The 20,024-nt window shown below is 47.7% G+C and overlaps 1 protein-coding gene across 1 annotated transcript in view; it reads right to left on the bottom strand.

Moving 5' to 3' along the window:
* Positions 1–17,889, bottom strand: part of KCNQ5 (potassium voltage-gated channel subfamily Q member 5) — a gene marked incomplete at both ends in the record, with an annotated part of 573,038 nt that extends 555,149 nt beyond the window's left edge. Inside the window, one exon of the mRNA XM_082855769.1 lies at positions 17,489–17,889. Within this exon, the coding sequence (XP_082711895.1) occupies positions 17,489–17,889 (401 nt within the window). The remainder of the gene's footprint in view (positions 1–17,488) is intronic.
* Between the last annotated feature and the right edge of the window lie 2,135 nt (positions 17,890–20,024).

Consider the following 20,024-nt stretch of genomic DNA (forward strand, 5'->3'; position numbering starts at 1 on the left):
TCAGGGTCCCTACGCCTTTTAAATCTCGCCTGTGCACCACCATAGGGGAGACCTCAGAATGTCACCTGCAGAGCCTTCTACCTGCATCAGGGCGTCTGTCGCTGTCCAGAAACCTTGTTAACCTACCTCCTGGGGCTTGCTTCTCACACCCAAAGCCGCCATCCCAGACCTTCACTTACCATCTATCCCTAGCTCTCTTCCTCCAGTGTCTTGGTCCTCTCAATCACCTTCACCTTTCTCCACCTGGGGGGCCCTTCCCTAGGCTTTTATATTTGTGCAGTCCTCCAACTGCCTGGAGAAATAAAGAAGCGCTTGGTTGTACTCTGTCGCTCCCTAATCTCCCGTTCCCCCGCTCTCTGCAGCAATTTGATTGTCAGTTACGCAGTCCAGTCTGTCTTCTCCTTCCTCTCCCAGCGCCGGCGCTGTACCACAGACTCTTTGGAACTGCCTTGCACTTACCCGTGTCTCTCTTTGGACTGCAAGCCTGCTCCCACACCAGACTTCCCTGTCTGCTCACAGAGGCTCTCTGGGCACCCCCATCTCTCAGGATACACCTTCAGGACATCCCTTACACCTGCGGGATGCCTTCTGAATGCTGACTGCTGTGCTCCACATTGCCTGGTTGCTGGGTTACTTTGGCCCTTTTCCCAGGACGCAATTTCTTCCCTGTGACGCAGATGTCCTCGGAGCACATGGGGCTGCAGACCTGTCCCCTCCTAGGTGGCCCCCCCTCTTCCAGGTTCTGGCCGCCCCTGCTCTATGCTGCTTGTCTACATCACTGCCTCTTTTTACATCTACATCTTCATTGCTACTCTTTTTTTTCCTCAAGAAATTAAGACACTTTTGTCAGCAGCATTTTGTAATTAGATTGAAGCATAGTTGATTTACAATGTTAATTATCAATGGTTTCAGGTGTGCAACACAGTGATTCAATATTTTTACAGATGATACTCAATGTAAAGTTATTGTAAACTATTGGCTCTATTCCCTGTGCTGCAGGTTACATCTTTGAATCTTATTGTATACCCGGTAGTTTGTACCTCTTAATCTCTTGCCCATCTCTTGCCCTTCCTCCAACCCCCTGGCCCTCTCCCCACTGGTAACCACTAATTTGTTTTCATATCAATGAGTTTGTTTCTGTTTTGTTATATTCATTCTTTTTTTTTAGATACCACATGAAAGTCAAAACAATGTATTTGTCTTTCTTGGACTTAGTTCACTAAGCATAATACCCTCTATATCCATCCATGTTGTTGCAAATGGCAAAATTTCATTCTTTTTTTATGGCTGAGTAATATTCCAGTGTGTGTGTGTGTGTGTGTGTGTCTCACATTTTCTTTATCCATTCACCTGTTCATGAACACTTAGGTCATTTTTTTTTTACATCTTTATTGGAGTATAATTGCTTTACAATGGTGTGTTAGTTTCTGCTTTATAACAAAGTGAATCAGTTATACATATACATATGTCCCCATATCTCTTCCCTCTTGCGTCTCCCTCCCTCCCACCCTTCCTATCCCACCCCTCCAGGCGGTCACAAAGCACCGAGCTGATCTCCCTGTGCTATGCGGCTGCTTCCCACTAGCTATCTACCTTACGTTTGGTAGTGTATGTATGTCCATGCCTCTCTAAATGTAACACAGGAAACAATAAAACTCCTAGAAGAAAACATAGGCAGTACACTCTTTGACATAAGTCTTAGCAATATTTTTTTGGATCTGTCTCCTCAGGCAAGGGAAACAAAAGCAAAAAAGCAAAAAAAAAAAAAAAAAAAAAAACAACCCAAATGGGACCTATTAAACTTAAAAGCTTTTGCATAGTGAAGGAAACCATCGACAAAACAAAAAGACAACCTACTGAACGGGAGAAGATATTTGTAAATGATATGTCTCGTAAGGGGTTAATATTCCAAGTATATACTGAGCTCACATAATTCAATATCTAAAAACAAACAGTCCAATTAAAACATGGGCAGATGACCTGAATACACAGGTTTCCTAAGAAGACATACAGATGGCCAACAGACACATGAAAACACGCTCAGCATCACTAACCATCAGAGAAATGCCAACTGAAACCACCACGAGATATCACCTCACACCCGTCAGAATGGCCATCATCAAAAAGACAAGCAAAATAATAAATGTTGGCGAGGGTGTGGAGAAAAGGGAACCCTCCTACACTGTTGCTGGGAACGTAAATTGGTGCAGCCACTATGGAGAACAGTAGGGAGGGTCCTCAAAAAACTAAAAATAGAGCTACCATATGATCCAGCAATTCCACTCCTGGGCGTATATCCAAAGGAAAGGAAATCACTAATTAGAAAAGACATATACGGGGCTTCCCTGGTGGCGCAGTGGTTAAGAATCCGCCTGCCAGTGTAGGGTACACGGGTTCGCGCCCTGGTCCGGGAAGATCCCACATGCCAAGGAGCAACTAAGCCCGTGCACCACAACTACTGAGCCTGCGCTCTAGAGCCCGCGAACCACAACTACTGAGCCCGCGTGCCACAACTACTGAAGCCCACGCATCTAGAGTCCATGTTCCACAAGAGAAGCCACCGCAATGAGAAGCCCGCGCACCGCAACGAAGAGTAGCCCCTGCTCGCTGCATCTAGAGAAAGCCCGCGTGCAGCAACGAAGACCCAATGCAGCCAAAAATAAATACATTAATTAATTTGAAAAAAAAGGAGGGAAAAAAGACAAGACATATACACCCCAATGTTCAGAGCTTCATTTCTTTTCTTTATAATACTCTCAGCCCATTGCACTCCTTCTTTGAGACTTGGTCCCCCTGTGGATGCTGTGTTACCCTGTATCGCGTCCTTCTCTTCCCTGTCTCTTTGTCAAGCCCCTTTTCTCCTCTTTTCTCCCCAAGTGCCAGTATTCCCTAAACCTCTCTCCCTACATTCTTCTCCAACAGCTTTTTTGTCACCAGCACCTCTACATCACTAACTAATGACCCTCTCCTCCCTCTCCCAAAGCTCCAATAGGCTATATGCTCACCTGTGCATCCCATCTCTCCCTAAAACAGAATTGAGCATCTTTGCTTAGTCACAGTCACATTTGCTTGAAACCGTGAAAACTCTGATTCTTTCATCTCTCTGTCTATCAAACGCCGATCCAGGGCTAGGAACTCTGGTTCTCCCTCTGAACTCTCTGCTGTCCTCCCCTCCTTCACCGTCCCCTGGCTGATGCTCCAGGCCAGGCCCTCATGGTGCTGTGTCGCTGCACCCCCCTACACCCCACCCCCCAGACACTAACTCTGGCGTAACCACCAGCTTCATATGCGGCTCTGCAAGCAAGTATGAAAGACACACACACGATAGATTTAACGTGACTAGGTCTCTCCAGTGTATTGTCACGTGCTTTGGAAATCTATATTAAGGCTGCAACGTGGAAAGGGACTTTGGACCAATGACAAACAGAAAACAATTCGGGTAATTGCCTTTCACCTTTTTTGGAGGAAAAAAGAATGCTCCCTCATTAATGACAATTGTGAATTACGGTACCTACCCTTGAATTAGATGAGTATTCTGTTTTCTCCGGCACAATGTGATAGTTTCTTAACTATTCTTGTTTATGGTTGTCTAAGCCACCTCCTTTGGTGCCACCTATAAATTTATCTGTATTATCCACTTCCTGCCCCAAAGCCTGGAATAGAACTCCATACCCACGAGCTCTGAAAAACAGCTCTCCACAGCATGACCCAACTAGTTTGGGGACAGTCATTTGTAAAGTAACTCATCAGGTCCAACATTAGAGGAAAAGCTCTGGATCCATGTAAGGGAACCTTTCCTGCTAAAGATAACTTCCACTTTCAGTGGAATGACTACAGTCCCTTCCACTGAGAGACAGAATAACTGAAACGTGGTCCCACCAAACTGGTGGCCCGAGTGACCGTGCAGAAGTTAACACCGTTGGCACAAATGTGACCTGCATACTTTTTCCTTTCCTCGTGTGTCTCCTGTCCTACCTTTGGAAGGTCTGTAGGGCCATCTCAGTGCCTAGCTGGTTCCTTTGTGCTGACTGTCAACCATCTCTTTCTATTTATTCTTTGGTGGATCTGAATCTAAAGGATTTATCTGATTTTCTTCTACGGAAAAAAACTTGGGTGCCAATGTGAATGTTCAAGCTTGGAGATAATGTTGCCCCTAAACAGAGTGACTGTCATTTCTTCCAGATGTCAAGGTCCACGTGATCTTATCTTGAAGGTTATAAATGAGTTCCCCCAAAGCCATTTGTATTGACATCCGACTTCCTCGCCTTTTCCATTTGATGAAGCAGAGCAGAACTAGAGGATCTAATCATCTGGCTCCGGTAAATTTAAAACCAGTTTAATGTCACCGTGTAATTCTGTCACCTGACTGCCCATCTAGTTCAGAAATACATCTGAAGGTTAGGCTGTAGTCTTAAGGAGATAGCCAAGTGCACCCTTAGGACTGCAGTGAACACACATTCTTACACTCAATGGCTTTATCTTCACTCTGAAGAGCTACTCTCTGGTTGAAGAAAAAGAGCCATTTCCCACACGCCTGGAGAAAGTCGATCAAATGGGAAAGAGTGTTTCCAAAGGGTTCCAAGGACATGACATGAGGTGGGCACTCAAATAGTGAATGAATGAAATAAAGAATGAATGAATTCCAGGCCCCATGGTAATATCTTCCCCCGTGTACTAAAATAAAGTTAACAAGAGTATAAATTTAGCATATATACTGAAGATAAGCAGGCATTTCATTTGATTTAAAAAAAAAAAAAACTTTTGGTTTGCATTATTTTTTGTAAGTCATTTTGGGGAGAAAAAAAATAACATCCTCAAACAAAGTACTATGAAGCAGCACTGGTTTCTTTTCTATTTTTAAACACACTTGAGAGCAAATTAAACATACTCAGAATGTTGTATTAACTAGAACATTTAGTTTAACTAGTTTAATTACTGTTCTTTGGAAATTACTGTGATCAGTGGGAACTCCTGGGTTTGGTCTCTGTGTGGGAGGCACTGAACTGAATGCCCACCTGCATGGGCAGCTGGGCACCCAGCTTCCATGCTTCCCAAGGGGTCAAGAGAGCTGACAGTCAGCAGTTCTCTGTACGGTAATCAGACTTTACCCTGAAAATCCCTTTAATAGGAGCAGTAGCTAAATGTCTCTGGAGAAAGGCCAACCTTTGCTTTCATCCTGTCAACTCAGAGAGGTGGTTTTTGTAACTCAGTAAACAGTAAACTCATACCCTTCTGGAGTAAAAATTCCTTGAAGGAATAGGCTGTGTCTTATTTCCGTTCAGTTTCTGTAGTTCTGGTGTAGTTCAGGTCCTTATACATAGCATGAGGTCACGTTACTGAACAAACAGTGAAGAATTATGTCTTAACTGTACAACTCAGAAAGCTGAGAAATGTATTCGATGACCCAAACATGGGAGAAGAACCCAAATTCTCAATCCCATCCAGTCCCAGATTCGTTCAGGTATGAGGGGAAACAGGTACCTAACCTTGGTACCTATTCCATAAAAGATTGTGGGAATAGCTTTCACAAAGCCTATGCTTTGGAAAAATTTCCAACTAGGAAAAAATACAGGTGGTTTTCTCTCTCCTATGCACTCCCCTGACAACTTGCAGTTTGAGTCCATGCTTTAACCTCCAATTAAACAGGAGAACTGCAGCTCTCTGTTGCCAAATTATAGATCTATTTCCTGGCTCACTGAGAAAAGAATCTGCTAACGACTGTAAACAGTCTACATGATAAATATTTTTTTTATGGAAGTATAGTTGACATCCAATATTATGTTAGTTTCAGGTGTACAGCAGGGCGATTTGACAATCAAATACATTACGAAATAAGCACCATGATGAGTCTAGAAACCGTCACCAGACAGAATTATTATCATGTTATAGACTATATATTGACTATATTCTCTATCCCATACATTACATTCCTGTGACTGATTTATTTTATAACTGAAGGTTTGTGCCCTTTTAACCCCCCCTCATCTATTTTACCCAACCCCCTGCTCCCTCTGGCAACCACCAGTTTGCTCTCTGTATCTATAACTGTTTCTATTTTGTTTTGTTTGTTCACTTGTTTTGCTTTTTAGATTCCACATATAAGTGAGATCATGTGGTATTTGTCTTTCTCTGTCTGACTTATTTCACTCAACACAATGTCCTCAAGGTCCATCCTTGTTGTCACAACTGGCAAGATTTCGTTCTCTTTTATGGCTGAGTAATATTCCATCGTATATTTGTATCACATCTCCTTCATCCATCTATTGATGGACATGCGATGAATGACTTTAAGTTACCTGCTATTTAACTCTACGTGACAGACATATTGACTTCTCCAATGTGCTTTTTTCTACAATAATTCCATCAGGAATAAAAATAATTTCTTTCTCAGCTATATAGAGTAGTCAACTTCCAAAATGGAAAGTATGATCTTTTAAAAGTTATTCACGGAATATCTGAGTACTCCCAGATTTCAGAAATAATAGGTAGATATTAGAAAGCATCAGAGAAATTGTAAGGCTTCACTCTCTTTTTTCCTAAGAAACCTGAGCCTAACTACAACTCCCAGAAAAGTAGGGTTCTCTAACCCCCGCATCTTTCTGGAGGCCTCAGTGAATTACTGCAGAGCAATGTGCACATTAGGTGGCCCGGTCTGCTGATGCAGGACACTCTTGCAGCCTGTAAGCAATTACAGGGTCAGCCCATCTCCTGATTAAGAGCAGACAGCTTTAAGAGGAAGAGAAATCAAATTACACAACCTGGTCAAAAGAAATAAAGAGAAAACTCATTTCAGAAATATACATGCCCAGAGAGGAAGGAAAAAAAAACTAGGAATAGTTTAGTTAGGGGGAAAGATGATGGGACAATTGAGAGAAAGAAAGGAAGAAACATCCAGAAAAAAGGTGTATGGGGGAGGGGAGAAGGAAGCATGGAGACTAAATGGAAGATATTTATGTTAGCGTGAAGAAAACATGAGTATTCTATTAGTTTAAAGAAAGAAAATCCGGTAAAATCAGTTTGGAGCAAATGGTTCCATGGTACATTCAGCCATTGTGAAACATAAATGAAGCAACTGCTACTATTTTAAATGAATCTTAGGCATTCTGCAGTGAAAGTATAAATTCAAAATTTAATGTTTATAGGAAATGCTATTAAGAAGTTATTATAGCAATTTGGGTCCTCAATATAAGTTGCTCCACAGTTCAAACTAGTAGAACTTAAGGAAATTCCTGTTTGAAAAAAATAAAAAAGTTATAGCATTCAAATAGTCCCCCTGGTAGCGACAGACTAGGTAAATTTTGATTAAAAACAAAGGATAAAAATCTGGGCTTGATGCCATAGGAGATACAAATAAAAAGGGTGCTTTGGTTTCTTTAGACACAAATTATTTTTGAAGAATTAGTTAAACGATCCAATTAGAAAGCAATGCAAGAATGTAATTAAGGGCTAAAATACATGGTCCAAATAATAAAAGCTCTGTGAGGTAAATAAAAGTAAGGAAATCACCCAGAGCTATCAAGAGAAACTTTATGGAAAAATTAAAACTTGAGCTGGTTAGAATTTGGAGACAGAAACTGTTAATAATACTTAACACTGTTAAGTTACATGTAATTCTCTGATACTAAGTTATAAGGGGTTTTAACCATCATTCATTTTTTTCAACAATATTTATTGTGCAGATGCTATTTTGCTAAGAGCTATACCACACCCTAAAGCATTTTAAAATTTTTATTTATGTTTTTAAATTAATTTTTATTGGCGTACAGTTGCTTTACAATGTTGTGTTTGTTTCTGCTGTACAGCAAAGTGAATCAGCTGTACATACACATATATCCCCTCTTTTTTGGATTTCCTTCCCATTTAGGTCACCACAGAGCACTGAGTAGAGTTCCCTGTGCTGTACAGTAGCTTCTTATTAGTTATCTATTTTATACATAGTATCAATAGTGTATATACGTCAATTCCATAGTTTCTTATTAGTTATCTATTTTATACATAGTATCAAGTGTATATACGGCAATTCCAATCTTCCAATTCATCCCACCCCACCCCCCAAAGATGTTTTTAAATGATGCCATCCATGTAATAGGAGGGGCCCATGTAATAGGAGTGGGCCCTGGGCCCACAGGCATCGTCCACAATAGTGGTGATTACAGTGGTTAAGAACACGGGCTGCCAGCCAACCTGCCCGGTTCAAAGCCCTGTTCTGCCATTAAGTCGGTGGCTGGCTGACCATGGTCAGATCACTGACCCTCACCCTGCCTCAGCTTCCTGGTCTGTTCACAGGAGATGATGATCCTAAATAGCACCTCTTAGGGCTGTTCTGAGATTAAAAGACTGAGCGTGTGTAAGGCATTAAGAACAACGTCCAGCATATAATCAATAATTACAATGACTACCGTTGATGATAAATCATCTTTCCTACCAGTTCCCCTCCCTTGTTCTCCCCTTTAGTCTTGTGTTTCCTTCAGGCTAGAGTTCAGTCTCTCTTGTTAATACTCCCACTAAACTAACTGAATACAGGGCTCACGCTCACCGATTCCTCCCGTCACTTCCGATTCATTTCCCAGCGAACAGCATCCTGGCTTCTGCCCTAAGCGCTTCCTTCACTGAAGCCTCCCATGCTGCCGTCAGATCTAGTGGTAACCACTGCCTATATTTCATAGTGGACTATTTCTTGAAACTCTCTCAGTACCCTTGGTTTCCACGACCTCCTGGCCATCCTTCTGTCCAGTGTTTCCTTCCATCTCGCTGTCTGTCCCATTTTATTCCCCTTTCTCTGCTCACCCTTACGTGTCAGTATTCTCCAGGTTTCCATCCCTCTCTCTTTTACACACTCTCCTTGTGATTTTAAGTGCTGTCGGTACCTGCGTGTCTCTTAAACCTTCATCCACAACTGCCAGATGTGTATAGCGAGGAGCCCACAGTTACCGAAGCCTCAGCATCTTCAGACTAAACTCATCTATCACCCCAACATCCCCTGCAGCCTGCTGTCCCCCCTGTATTCTCAATCTCATTTAATGGCCCCCACTACATAGCCCACCACCCAAACCAGGAACCAGGAAACAGCAAATCCATCCTTCTGCTTCATCTTCCACGTTGACCCCTCTAATACATTGCAACTCTATCACCATATTTTCTCTTTTTTTTAAATTTATTTATTTAATTTATTCATTTTTGGCTGTGTTGGGTCTTCGTTGCTGCACGTGGGCTTCCTCTAGTTGCGGCGAGCGGGGGCTACGCTTTGTTGTGGTGCGCGGGCTTCTCTTGTTGCAGAGCATGGGCTCTAGGCGCCGGGGCTTCAGTAGTTGTGGCTCAGGGGCTCCAGAGCGCAGGCTCAGTAGTTGTGGCGCACGGGCTTAGGTGCTCCGCGGCATGTGGGATCTTCCCGGACCAGGGCTCGAACCCGTGTCCCCTGCATTGGCAGGCGGATTCTTAACCACTGCACCACCAGGGCCATATTTTCTTCTCCATCTTTGCTACCACTGCCCCTTGTCCTAGTCCTAATTATTTCTTGCCTCAGTTGAAATCACAGTTTTGAAATGGATCTCCCGCCTCCTTTGTCCCCTTTAAGCCATCATTCCTAAAGCTGGCAGACTGGACAATCTACAATGTAAACTCAGTGACATTACCACCTGCCTAAACCCACCAAATTCAAAAACTGCCCAGCACCTGCAGGAGAGTATCCTGGACCTGGACAGAGCAGTCCCTCCCTCCATCACATTGCCTCTGTATTTCTCTCCTGTTTCAATAATGACCATGTGCTCACTGGGATTATATGCATATATATCATTAGATACATATAAAATATCGCAATACACTGATGTAATATTATTGTTCCCGTTTTACAGGTTAAGTTGATGGTATTGGAAGCAACTTGCTCACAGTCACAAAATCAGTAAAGTTGATAACTGAATCCGAATCTAATCATATTGCCCTTTCCCTGAGGTCATGGTCCAGCACGGTTCCCCGTTTTGCACCACCAGCACCTAGAACATTCAGTGGTACACACAATGACTGTCAAGTATTCATCTGAATTGATTGTTAAAAAAAAAAGAGCGAAATTATAACATGATAATTATAAAAGATGATCCTGCCACTGACTGAAGATGGAACTGAGTTTCTAGAATTACCTCACAGGTACTATAAATGGAAGCAACAAAGACTATGAGTAAGTTTGTCAAAAGTGTTTTCTTCGTACACAGTTAAATTTAAATATCTTTCAAGTTATGATATAATCTCCATATGATCTTTTTATTTTCAATTGCATTCTAGTCAAATGTCTTATTTACTTTTAGAGGAGCAAAAATAAGGTAAACATAAATATTTGCACTAACAAGTTCTGTGCTAGGACACAGTATGCATGGAATACATGTGTGCATATAGAGAGAGAGAAATACAGATATATAAAATGGAAAAAGTACAAAGTATTTTTCAGTTTATCAATAGATGACCTCAGCAACATTTCGGAAACTCACCACTTCCACAGACTGATAACAAAGTATCAAAAGGATCACCTAAAACTCTGAGAGCCATCAAAGAATTTTAAAAACTATGAAACAATGCAGTCGTGTAGCCAATCTGTCTACCAGGTTGAAACCAAATAAAACTTCAAGTAGCATCCTTGAAATGGTTGAAGGGAAAGGAAATCGAAGTGAAAACACCTACCCGTCGTTAAACACAACTAGAAGCTATGGCGGCCCAGCAATTGGGCCGTTTCAAGCACTTTCACAGCAGTGGGCTGGGCGAAGACTCGCTCTGCTGGCGCTCTCAGTCGCCAAAATAGCCATTTGCAATTAAAAATTAAAACTGACACCTCTTCTTCACAAGCTATTATCAAAAGACGGCTGGCTACCTTCCTTGTTTATAGTGGTTCTTGTATCAAGACTTCATGCCATTTTGAAATATCTTTTTCTTATGTGTCGTTTCTCTTAGGCCGTAATGTTCCCAGTGCTAAGATTTTAACACTTTCAACATTTCTAATTGGAATATGATCCTCAAATACTACAGCATTGCTTCAATTTCTGAAAACAGATTGATTTGAGCGTTTTATATGGAGCATTTTATGTTCCTAGATTAGCAGGGCAAAAAGCAGTATAATTTGTAGAAGGCCTGTCTGTATTTAAGGGAAATCATTGGTTTTGAAGGAGTGAAAATAAAATGCAGACATCACTTTCTATAGACAGAGATTTAGCTCTGAACAGAATATATATGTAAATAATAAGGTTGGTCATCACATCTGTTTGAGTGCTGACACAGGAAATGGCCAAGAGGGTCACATTCCATCTTCCACCAGGAAACCAGCAGTGTATTTTGGGGGATGAGGGGTGTGAATCAGTTTGCACGCATGGAACATCTTCTACACGCCAGACCCTGGGCTGGGTGCTGGTGATACAGCAGAGAACCAGACGACAGCCCCTGCCCCTAGGAAGCTGGGTAGAGACGGCCATCAGCAGATCCTTCGTCCAACAGGGGAGTGCTGTGCTCTGGTTAACTCCTTAGAAAGACCCCCTTGGCTAATGTGTGGGCCACTGACCCCCGCCCCCCCCCCCCCCCCCCCCCCCGCCAGGAGTTTGGAGTTAACGCGAACAATTAGGAGGTGGGCCTGCAGCTCGGGGCGGAGGAAGGGAAAGGATTAAGAGATCAGGTCACTAATTACAAATACTCCTTCCCCTTCCAATTACATTTCAGACCCTCCACAGTAGCCTCCGTCACTGTGGCTGCATCACAAACACCTCTGTGCCTGTTTCACAGATAAGATTTGGAGACCCAGGAGGGGGAAGTAACTTATTCCAAGTCACAAAGCTGATTAGTGGGCAAGTTGGAAGCAAAGATCTCCTGCTTCTGGGCCCATACCCTCCTCTTCTAAATGAATCATCAGTATCTTACTTCTAAGCAAATCAAAAAGACTTGGTAATTCCTTCAGCTTTGCTTCACTCTGCAACTCCTGTATGGAAGGTTTCCAAGGAAAATGATTTACCTATTCATGCAGCAGGCATGTACGGAGGGTCTGCTCCATACAGGGCACCTTGCTAGGTGCTTGGGATTCAGAGATGAATAGGAGGATTTCTGTACAGGAAGTTCACCCTCCTGTGGGAGAGAGACCAAGTGGCTCACGAGGACCGTAAGGCACCTAAATGATCCTGGCAGCGGGAGATGTGCCCAAGAGGAGGCGACCCTTGAATTGTGTTTTGAAGAGACAGTAGGAGTTGTGCAGCTAGAATGCAAGCGGTGGGAAAAGCCCCAGAGAAGGGCGTGTGCAAATACTGTGTCCGGCGGCAGATACAGGATGGGGGTGCTCAGCAAGGCTGGGGCTCAGGAGTGTATTAGAGATGAGACAGGAAACATGGCAGAGGCCACGTCACGAGGGGTCTTTTGAGCTGGTCCAAGGAATCTGGAGTTAATCTACACTCCTGTCCCCTCCGTCCCAGCCCTCAGCCATCCTCAACCCACTTAAATCCCAGTCATGACACCATCCCACTGCTGCTGCTTCGGCAAAGGCCATCAGGGAACCTCCTTCGTCACCAACCAATGAAATCCTAACACACCGCTTCTAGTTCTTTCTGCAGCACCGGAAATGCCGACGGCAGCTCCTTCCTGCACACGTCTTCCTGCCTTCGCTTTTATAAAGAGAAGGCCTCCTGGCTTTTCCCTGTGGCCTTGTGGTCACTGTCGAGGTTTCCCAGGTCCTTCTGTGATCTCTTACAGAGCTGCGTCCCCACTCTGTCCTCTGCCACGTTCTCACCCCACCCTGCACCTCTGGGCTACCTCACTTGTCCCACTCATTGCTTTCAGCAGCACAAAACTGCTGGCAGCCTCCAAATCTGAATGTCTAGTCGAGACATCTAGATTTTGCTCTCGATCTGTAAAGGCAGTCATTCTTTGAAATACATTTTATTTATTTTGCTCTCTTTGCGACAGACATGGTTCTAGCTGCCGATCCAAGACCCGACAGAGAGAGACCGTGCGTACCTGGTTCGCTATTGTGTGTTTACCACTTACGATCTCTCCCTGAACCTCTGACAAACGTTTCAAACTGAACAAGTGCAAGTCGGAACTCATTATGTTCCCTGAAAGCATGCCACTCGCCCTTTGTGCCGTATGTTAGTGAATGGTACTTCCATTCCCCAAATCACCCAGCTCAGGGTCGTCTCTCTCACACCGCATGTGGGACTGGTGAAAACAATCTGCATGGTACCTACGTAACTGCTCTCTAATTAAATCCCTCCGTCTCGTCCCTACGGTTACTGCCTAAGCTCCTCAGGCAATCGTCTCTCACCTTTCCAGAACAGTCCATGGCACAAAGGAGACAGTCGACAGACATCGTGGCACGAATTTATGGATAAAAGAATACAAGAAGGAGTGGAAAACTTGGACAGTTGCTGTCATCTCCTCACAGGCCACACTGGTCCCATCTGGCACCCTTCAATCCATTCACCGAACTAAGGAAAGACACATCTTCCCAAAACATGCGTCTGATGACATCATCCCTCTTGATTATCACCATTCACTGACCAGTATCAGCTACAGGATAAAGACTAGATTCCAAGGCCGGCGTCTGAAGCCACCCAAGGTCAGGCACATGTGCCTTTTGCTCTACCCTCTTTTCCTGAGGTCGCGCTCATCCTGCAGATACTCACAGTACCCAGAATTACCATGTTGATCCCAGTGCCACGTCTTTACCTAAGCTATTTTCTCCACCAAGATTGCTCATCCCCTCCTTGCTTTTACACTTGAAAATTTAGTCATTTGTCAAAGCTCAGCTCATACCTCTCTTCCTCTCGAAAGCCTGTGCCGACGTTTGTGCTCTCACCTCCACTTCCTTCTCTTTTCCCACATGACTCTGTACTCACGTCTTAACAGCAGCGTTTCAGTCCTGTTCACAGGCTTGCACTGGAGTCTTTTCCCTTCTTGAGAGTGGAGGCCTTCGCCTTATGAATTTGGGAATTAGCACACGTGAACACTCACATGTTTGCAGATGGATGGATGAGTGAACAGATGAGGAGATGGTAGAGAGTCATGGAAAGATTAGAGGCAAGGGGATATGATAAGATGTGCATTTGGGGAAAAACACTGTGGTGTCAGAGCAAAGAGCTAGAAGGCTGAGAACAGAAGCCAGAGACCATTATAAATAATCCAGTGGGGATGGGTGGAGAAGTAGAGAGGGAGGGTAGCAGTAGCAAAGGAGAGAAGGGAATGGATTTGAAAAATATTTATAGCTTGAACACACAGACTTCAACGATCATTTGGGTGGACAGCGGGAGCGAGTCTGAGAAAAATGAAGGGATCGAGGATGACTGCCGGGCTGCTAACCTGGATGACTGGAGGATTTCTTCTACTTTAAAACATATATACATTCTGCTCCATGGCATTATGCCTGGCAGAGATGCACCGGACACAGTGGCGAGTTACGTGTGTCTGCCACACTGTTGCCTTTGCTGTTTCTCAGAAACACATTTGTTCCGTCGGCGCGAATTTATATATGGAGCCCATCGTGTGTTTTTCTATTACCACCATTTACTCTACACTTTTCCCGAAAAAGATGAGGGATTAAAAATGGACAAAAAACATTCAAAGAAGTATGTCACCTCATACGTGAATAGCTCCTCCATTAAACTGAAGGACAGCTGAAAACAGGGAACATCCTAAAGAACGGGAGGAGAACAGACTCTCCTAATTTCCACCGATTTATAGAGATTGGAAGAAAGGATTTGCAGCAGGCCATCTCTTGTTCTTGCCAGCCATCTCATCAGTGGGCTGGGACACAAACACTTGAAACCACATTGTATACCATTAAAATACCATTATAATCATGGGGTTTGCATATTTAACAGAAATGTTTCGTCACCTGAAACATAACTTTAAACATACTTTTCTTGCTTCTTGGCAAGGAAACGTGGGTCGACCAAGTAAATCCGTCCCTGAAGTACCTCATTAATCACAGTGCACTTGTTCTTGGCAAGAGCCTTAATGTGCCACAAAACCTGTTATTAAAGTAAGATTTGGGGATTCCCAGGCTGGCAAAGAATTAGTTAGTTACTGCTTTAGAAATGCTTTTCTTGTAACTTCCTTTATTATTAATGGTCTTGTTAGACTTACAGCTCAAAGTAACTTTCCTTTATTAATTTAACGTGTGAAATCCAGCTACTCTAAAGCTCATTTAAAATCATAAGTAGCAATTGCCAAAGATGGCCTGTCCCCCGCTACTGCATCAGCTGTAGTTGTGCCGATGCTCCTGTCTTTGTGCTAATGTGGGTCTAGCACCCCTACCGGATCACTCAAGCATTACAGTTTCAGGCTCTAGAAATCAGTAAGGCAAAACTTCACAGCAGCACGTGGCATTGACAAGCACATAATTTATTTTGTATCCACCACTAAAGACAATGATTGACCAATAAAGCCCGGTGAGTAGAGAATTATTCGAACTTGAACCTCTTCAAAAATGATTTGTCAAAAATTTAAGATTCTGTAAGGCCAGAAAAACCTATTAGACCCCAACATATTGAAAAGAGAACGTTGCATTACAAGAAGTCCTCATTCATGTTCAAGGGCAACACTTAGGAGATACAAAGCACACACACCAACCAAAGTTGTCTCTCACCCTTTCTGAATATACAATACATAAATTACCAAAAATTAAAGTCCGCTAAATAGCATCGTATTGTAAAATCAAAGCTATGAATGTTCTGAGCAAACTCTTGTGTAAAAAAACAAAAAACCAATTTCCATCCAGTATATATTCTGCTGCCAAATTGAGCACAAATCATATTGCTAAATGTTTTAGTGGATCCTGATGGGTCAAAATAATTTTCAGGCTCATTAGGTAATAGGATTCATTACATATCAACTCAGAGGGCATGAACGTGAAAAGTATCAGTAGCGTTTCTCTAAGTCTAGCATTTACTGCAATAACCACATCTGAGGCAACGTGAATCTTACACACATTATACCTTTTGATGTAATAATGATGCTACACAACGTCCTCCTTGTGTACACTGTAAGATGGAAAGTTGGCTGGAATATTCCACCTCATGCTACAAGTTCACATCAATCTGGGGCTGTAAAATTTTCCAGACACCAGAGTCACACAGATTGTAGACTCCACCAATTTCCTGACTACTACGTGGTCAAATTCCAGACTCACCTATTTACCAAACCAGCCACTTCATCCATGTTATTTCAAAAAATGTTTCTGGAGCCAATCCTCCATCCCAGGTGAGAGCTATATTTGGATGACACGCCTCATTTCTAAAAGATACCTAATTCACGTGTTGCAAATCTTTTTACTAGGAAACAAGGAACCTGTCAGTGAGTGCCTTAAACTTTCTCTACTGGCCTCCTATGGCTGCTGTCTTTATATTTCATTTTAACATAAAAAAGCAAAAAAGGGGAACTAAAAAGAGGAGAAAAAGAAGAAGAAAAGATGATGGCGTAACGGCATAAAAACTACCTTAAAATGTCCACATAAACCTAAGTCTAACAGGAGACTGAATGAATGGTCATTGTGGGAAAAATAGTAGTAAACTTCAAACGCACTGAAAGATTTCAAATGCCTAAGGGAAAAATAAACATTTGCTTCCAATCATTTTCTCATTAAGCATCCTCTGCTAGATGATGAAGCCTTAACACACACGCTCTGACTCCAAGCCACCACTGCCTGAGCCCGTCCCGGGCGGCGCGCCGGCCCTGCACCTCGGCCCGCGCCCCTGCGCGCCGGGCTCCCCGCCAGCCTCGGCTACTACGACCGAGCGAAGCATCCCCTCGCCCAGCCCTGCTCGCCCCCTCTGGGCCTCGGCCACCACTGTGGCAGGAAGGACTACGTGCACTGACAGACTTTCCGTTAGTGGCGGTTGAGGTAGCTGCGAGGCGTGTTTCCGGGCGCGCTGGAAACCTAGCTGCTGTTCCCCACCACCACCCCGCCGCGAGCGGCAGCTCCCCCACCCCAGCTCCGCCCCGGGGACCAGGACCCGGGCCTGCGTCTCTCCTCTCCCCGCCGCCTCTACCCCGCCATCACCTCCTAACCTTTCCAACACACTCTCCCGAGCCTCACGCGGGCGCTCCGCCTCCCTGAGCCTTGCCCAGCTCCCGGGCGCCCCCCACGGTTGGAGTGGACGTATCTCGGGACCTAATCTCTCCCAATTAGCCGCGCAGCCGGGGTCCCGCGCCTGCCCGGCTCTACCCCCGGGCGCCCAGAGCGGCCGGGTGGCTCAGCAGGAGCGCCGACGGGAAGGCTCCGTCCGCAGAGGCGAGAGAGGTGGGGCTCAGGGAGCTGGCAGGCTCTAGGAGGAAGACCCTAAACACGTGCAAAGAAATAAAAGCTACCACGTGTGCGCACGCGAGTGTGTGTGCGCGCGTGTGTACGTGTGTGTGTGTGTGTGTGTGTGTGTGTGTGTATGCGCGCGCCCGGCCAGGGCGTCTGCGCCGGGCGTCCGGGGGACCAGGCAAGAGGGCCCCCGCCGCCGCGGTGGCGGGGGGCGCGGGTACTCACACGAAAGCGTGGTAGACGAACGCCCAGCCGCGGGGTCTCTCCAGCACGTTGTACAGGTAGTTCTGCAGCCGCCGGTACTTGACGTTACGCCGGCAGCTCTGGCCGCTGCTGTAGGAGAGCGGCTTCCCCAGCAGGCTCATCCGGGCGCCCTGCTTGCCCCGCCGGCTCTCCCGCAGGCCGCCGCCGCCGCCGCCCAGCGCGGCCGCGCGGGTGCCCAGCAGCAGCAGCCCGTCGCCCCCGGCGGCCGCCGAGTTCAGCAGCGCCCTGGCCCGGCCCGACTCCACATCCTTCATGCCGCAGCCCGCGCGCCCCCAGCCCGCCGCCGCCGCCGCCGCCGCACCGCTCCTCACCCAGAGCCCGGCGGCGCCGCCCTCCTCTCCACCCGCGTGCTGGCGGGGCATGGCATCACCGCGGGCACCGCGAGGGGGGCGCCGCCGGCGGGGGCCGCGGCCTCATGCGCGCCGGCCGCTTTCGAGGAGGCGGCGGCGGCGGACGGGGCGCCCGGCGGCCCTCGACCTGCGCGCCGGGGGAGGGGAAGCAGCGGGGGCGGAAAGGCGCGCGGACGAGACGGAGGAGTCCCGGGGTCGAGCAGCCTATAGCTTCGAATGCGTAATCAGGACGTGTCGGGGGCGTCACTCCAAGAGGGCTTCTCCGGCCCCTCAGTTCCCGTGGCGGATACTCCCTCCTGGTGAAGCGCCCCCGGGGCTGGAACGGGAGCTCCCCCGCGCGCACGCCCGGCCCCGGGCTCCCCACGCCAGAGGGGGCCGGGCCCCGAAGCCCCTCTCGGAGGCCGAGTTCGGCGTGTTCTCCCCGGCGCTTTGGAGGTGTCCGGAAGGTGCGGCCTGCCTTGTGCCCGGAGGAGGGACGGGAGAGGCAGGCGCCGTTCCCTCCCGCCGCTACGCCGCCGCGCGGGCTGGTCCCGCCGTCCTTCCGCGAGGGGTGTGCGCGGGAACTGCCCGGCCCTTCCCTCCAGGTACCAGCCAGTCCCCGGGCGCGCGGGGCGAGGCTCCGGGCGGGGGCGCTCGGGTCCCCGCGTTCAGGGTGCTGACCCGCAGGACACGGCCGCCGAGCCGGCGAGGTGGGCACCGGGCATCTCCCCGCCGCTCACTCCGGCTGGCGGGCTGTGACTGTCCATCCCGGCATCAGACCAGAGTAGCCGGACATCCCTCCCAGCCCGGGGGTGGAGTGTGGGGAGGGCGTCAAAACTCCAAAGTGGCTCCTCCGCGGTGAACTAGCGGCCCCGAGCTGCGCCTGGCAGCCGCGCGAAGTAGGGGAGGACAAACCGGGTCTCTCCGTCAAGAAATTTTCATTTATGTCCGAGACAGTCATACAACGGCCGAGTCTCGGCAGTGGCGGCGGCGGCCCCAGAGGTTGGGGGGAAAATCCTGGAGGATGGAGAGCCTCAGGACACCGGCTTCGCGGGGTCCCCTCCCCACCCCGGTCTGCCGCCACTTACGCGGTGAGAGACGCGTCGCGAGGGACGAGTGGCTGGATCTCCTGCCGCCCCCAAGCCTCCAGCCCTCGGGGAGGAGGGAGGCCGCGGGGTACCTGGCTGCGCCTCTGGCCTTCAGCGAGCCCGCGTCAAAAACCGTAAGCCGCTCAACCTCGCAGTCAGCTGGGGACGCCGAAAGGAAGCCGGGCTTGGGAACTTCTTCCAACAGAGAGGAATCCCTCCCCTCCGCCCCCCCCCCCCCAAATAGGAAGGAAAGGATCACAAGTTAAACTGAAGGAAGAACTGGGGTTCCACCACAAAGCCAGAGCAGACGCTTCCGAGGTAGCGCGTCCAAGTGCCTCTCCCTTTCAGAAGCCTAAAGTCGAGGCGCGAGTCCGGTGGCGGCTGTCGCCGCCCCTCGGAGGGAGATGCTCTGCCGGCCCCGCTCTGGGCGCACACCCACGGCAGCTCCCGTCTGCCTTCGGCAGCCGCGGCACCTCCACGCTTTGCCCTTCCTTTTACTGTCGTCGCTGTGAGGCTCGCGCGGCCCTCTCGCCGGCTCCACGCCGCCGGCGGGACCCCGCTTCCATCCCGCCTTGTCCCCAAGCCTGGCGGCGGCGGCGGACACTTCCCCGCGGCGCTCCGTGCAGCTGGCGGCGGCGCCACTTGACTGCTGAGCTCCGGCCCCCGGAGTCGCTCTCCGGTCCCCTAATTCACTTCCCACCCGCGCGCGTGGAGGGGCGAGGGGGACGCCCGGTGGCCCGATGTTCAGGTCGAGGCAGAGCGCATCCTGGAGCGAAGGCTGTCGTCCCCGAGCCGCGTGAGGACCCGGCCGAGGGCGGGGAGTTGGCCGTCGCTATATTTAGACACACCACACCACCCCCCTCCCCGGAGTTTCTGCGCGGGGACTTTCAGGGCCAAAGCCCTAGAGGCCTAAAAGGAGTCGTGTGCACGCTTTAAACGCGAACATCTTGGCTTTTCTGCAGGCAGGAGAACGAAAACCATGTCCTCTTGACCAAGCGGGTTTTCCTTCTTGCAGACTTTGCCCCGCCCCACCACGAAGGTCAGGTCCCTTCCATCTCACGGGTGCACCGGGCCCACCGT

Source organism: Leucopleurus acutus (genome assembly GCF_964270905.1).
Source record: "Leucopleurus acutus genome assembly, chromosome: 15".
Classification (NCBI taxonomy): Eukaryota; Metazoa; Chordata; class Mammalia; order Artiodactyla; family Delphinidae; genus Leucopleurus; species Leucopleurus acutus.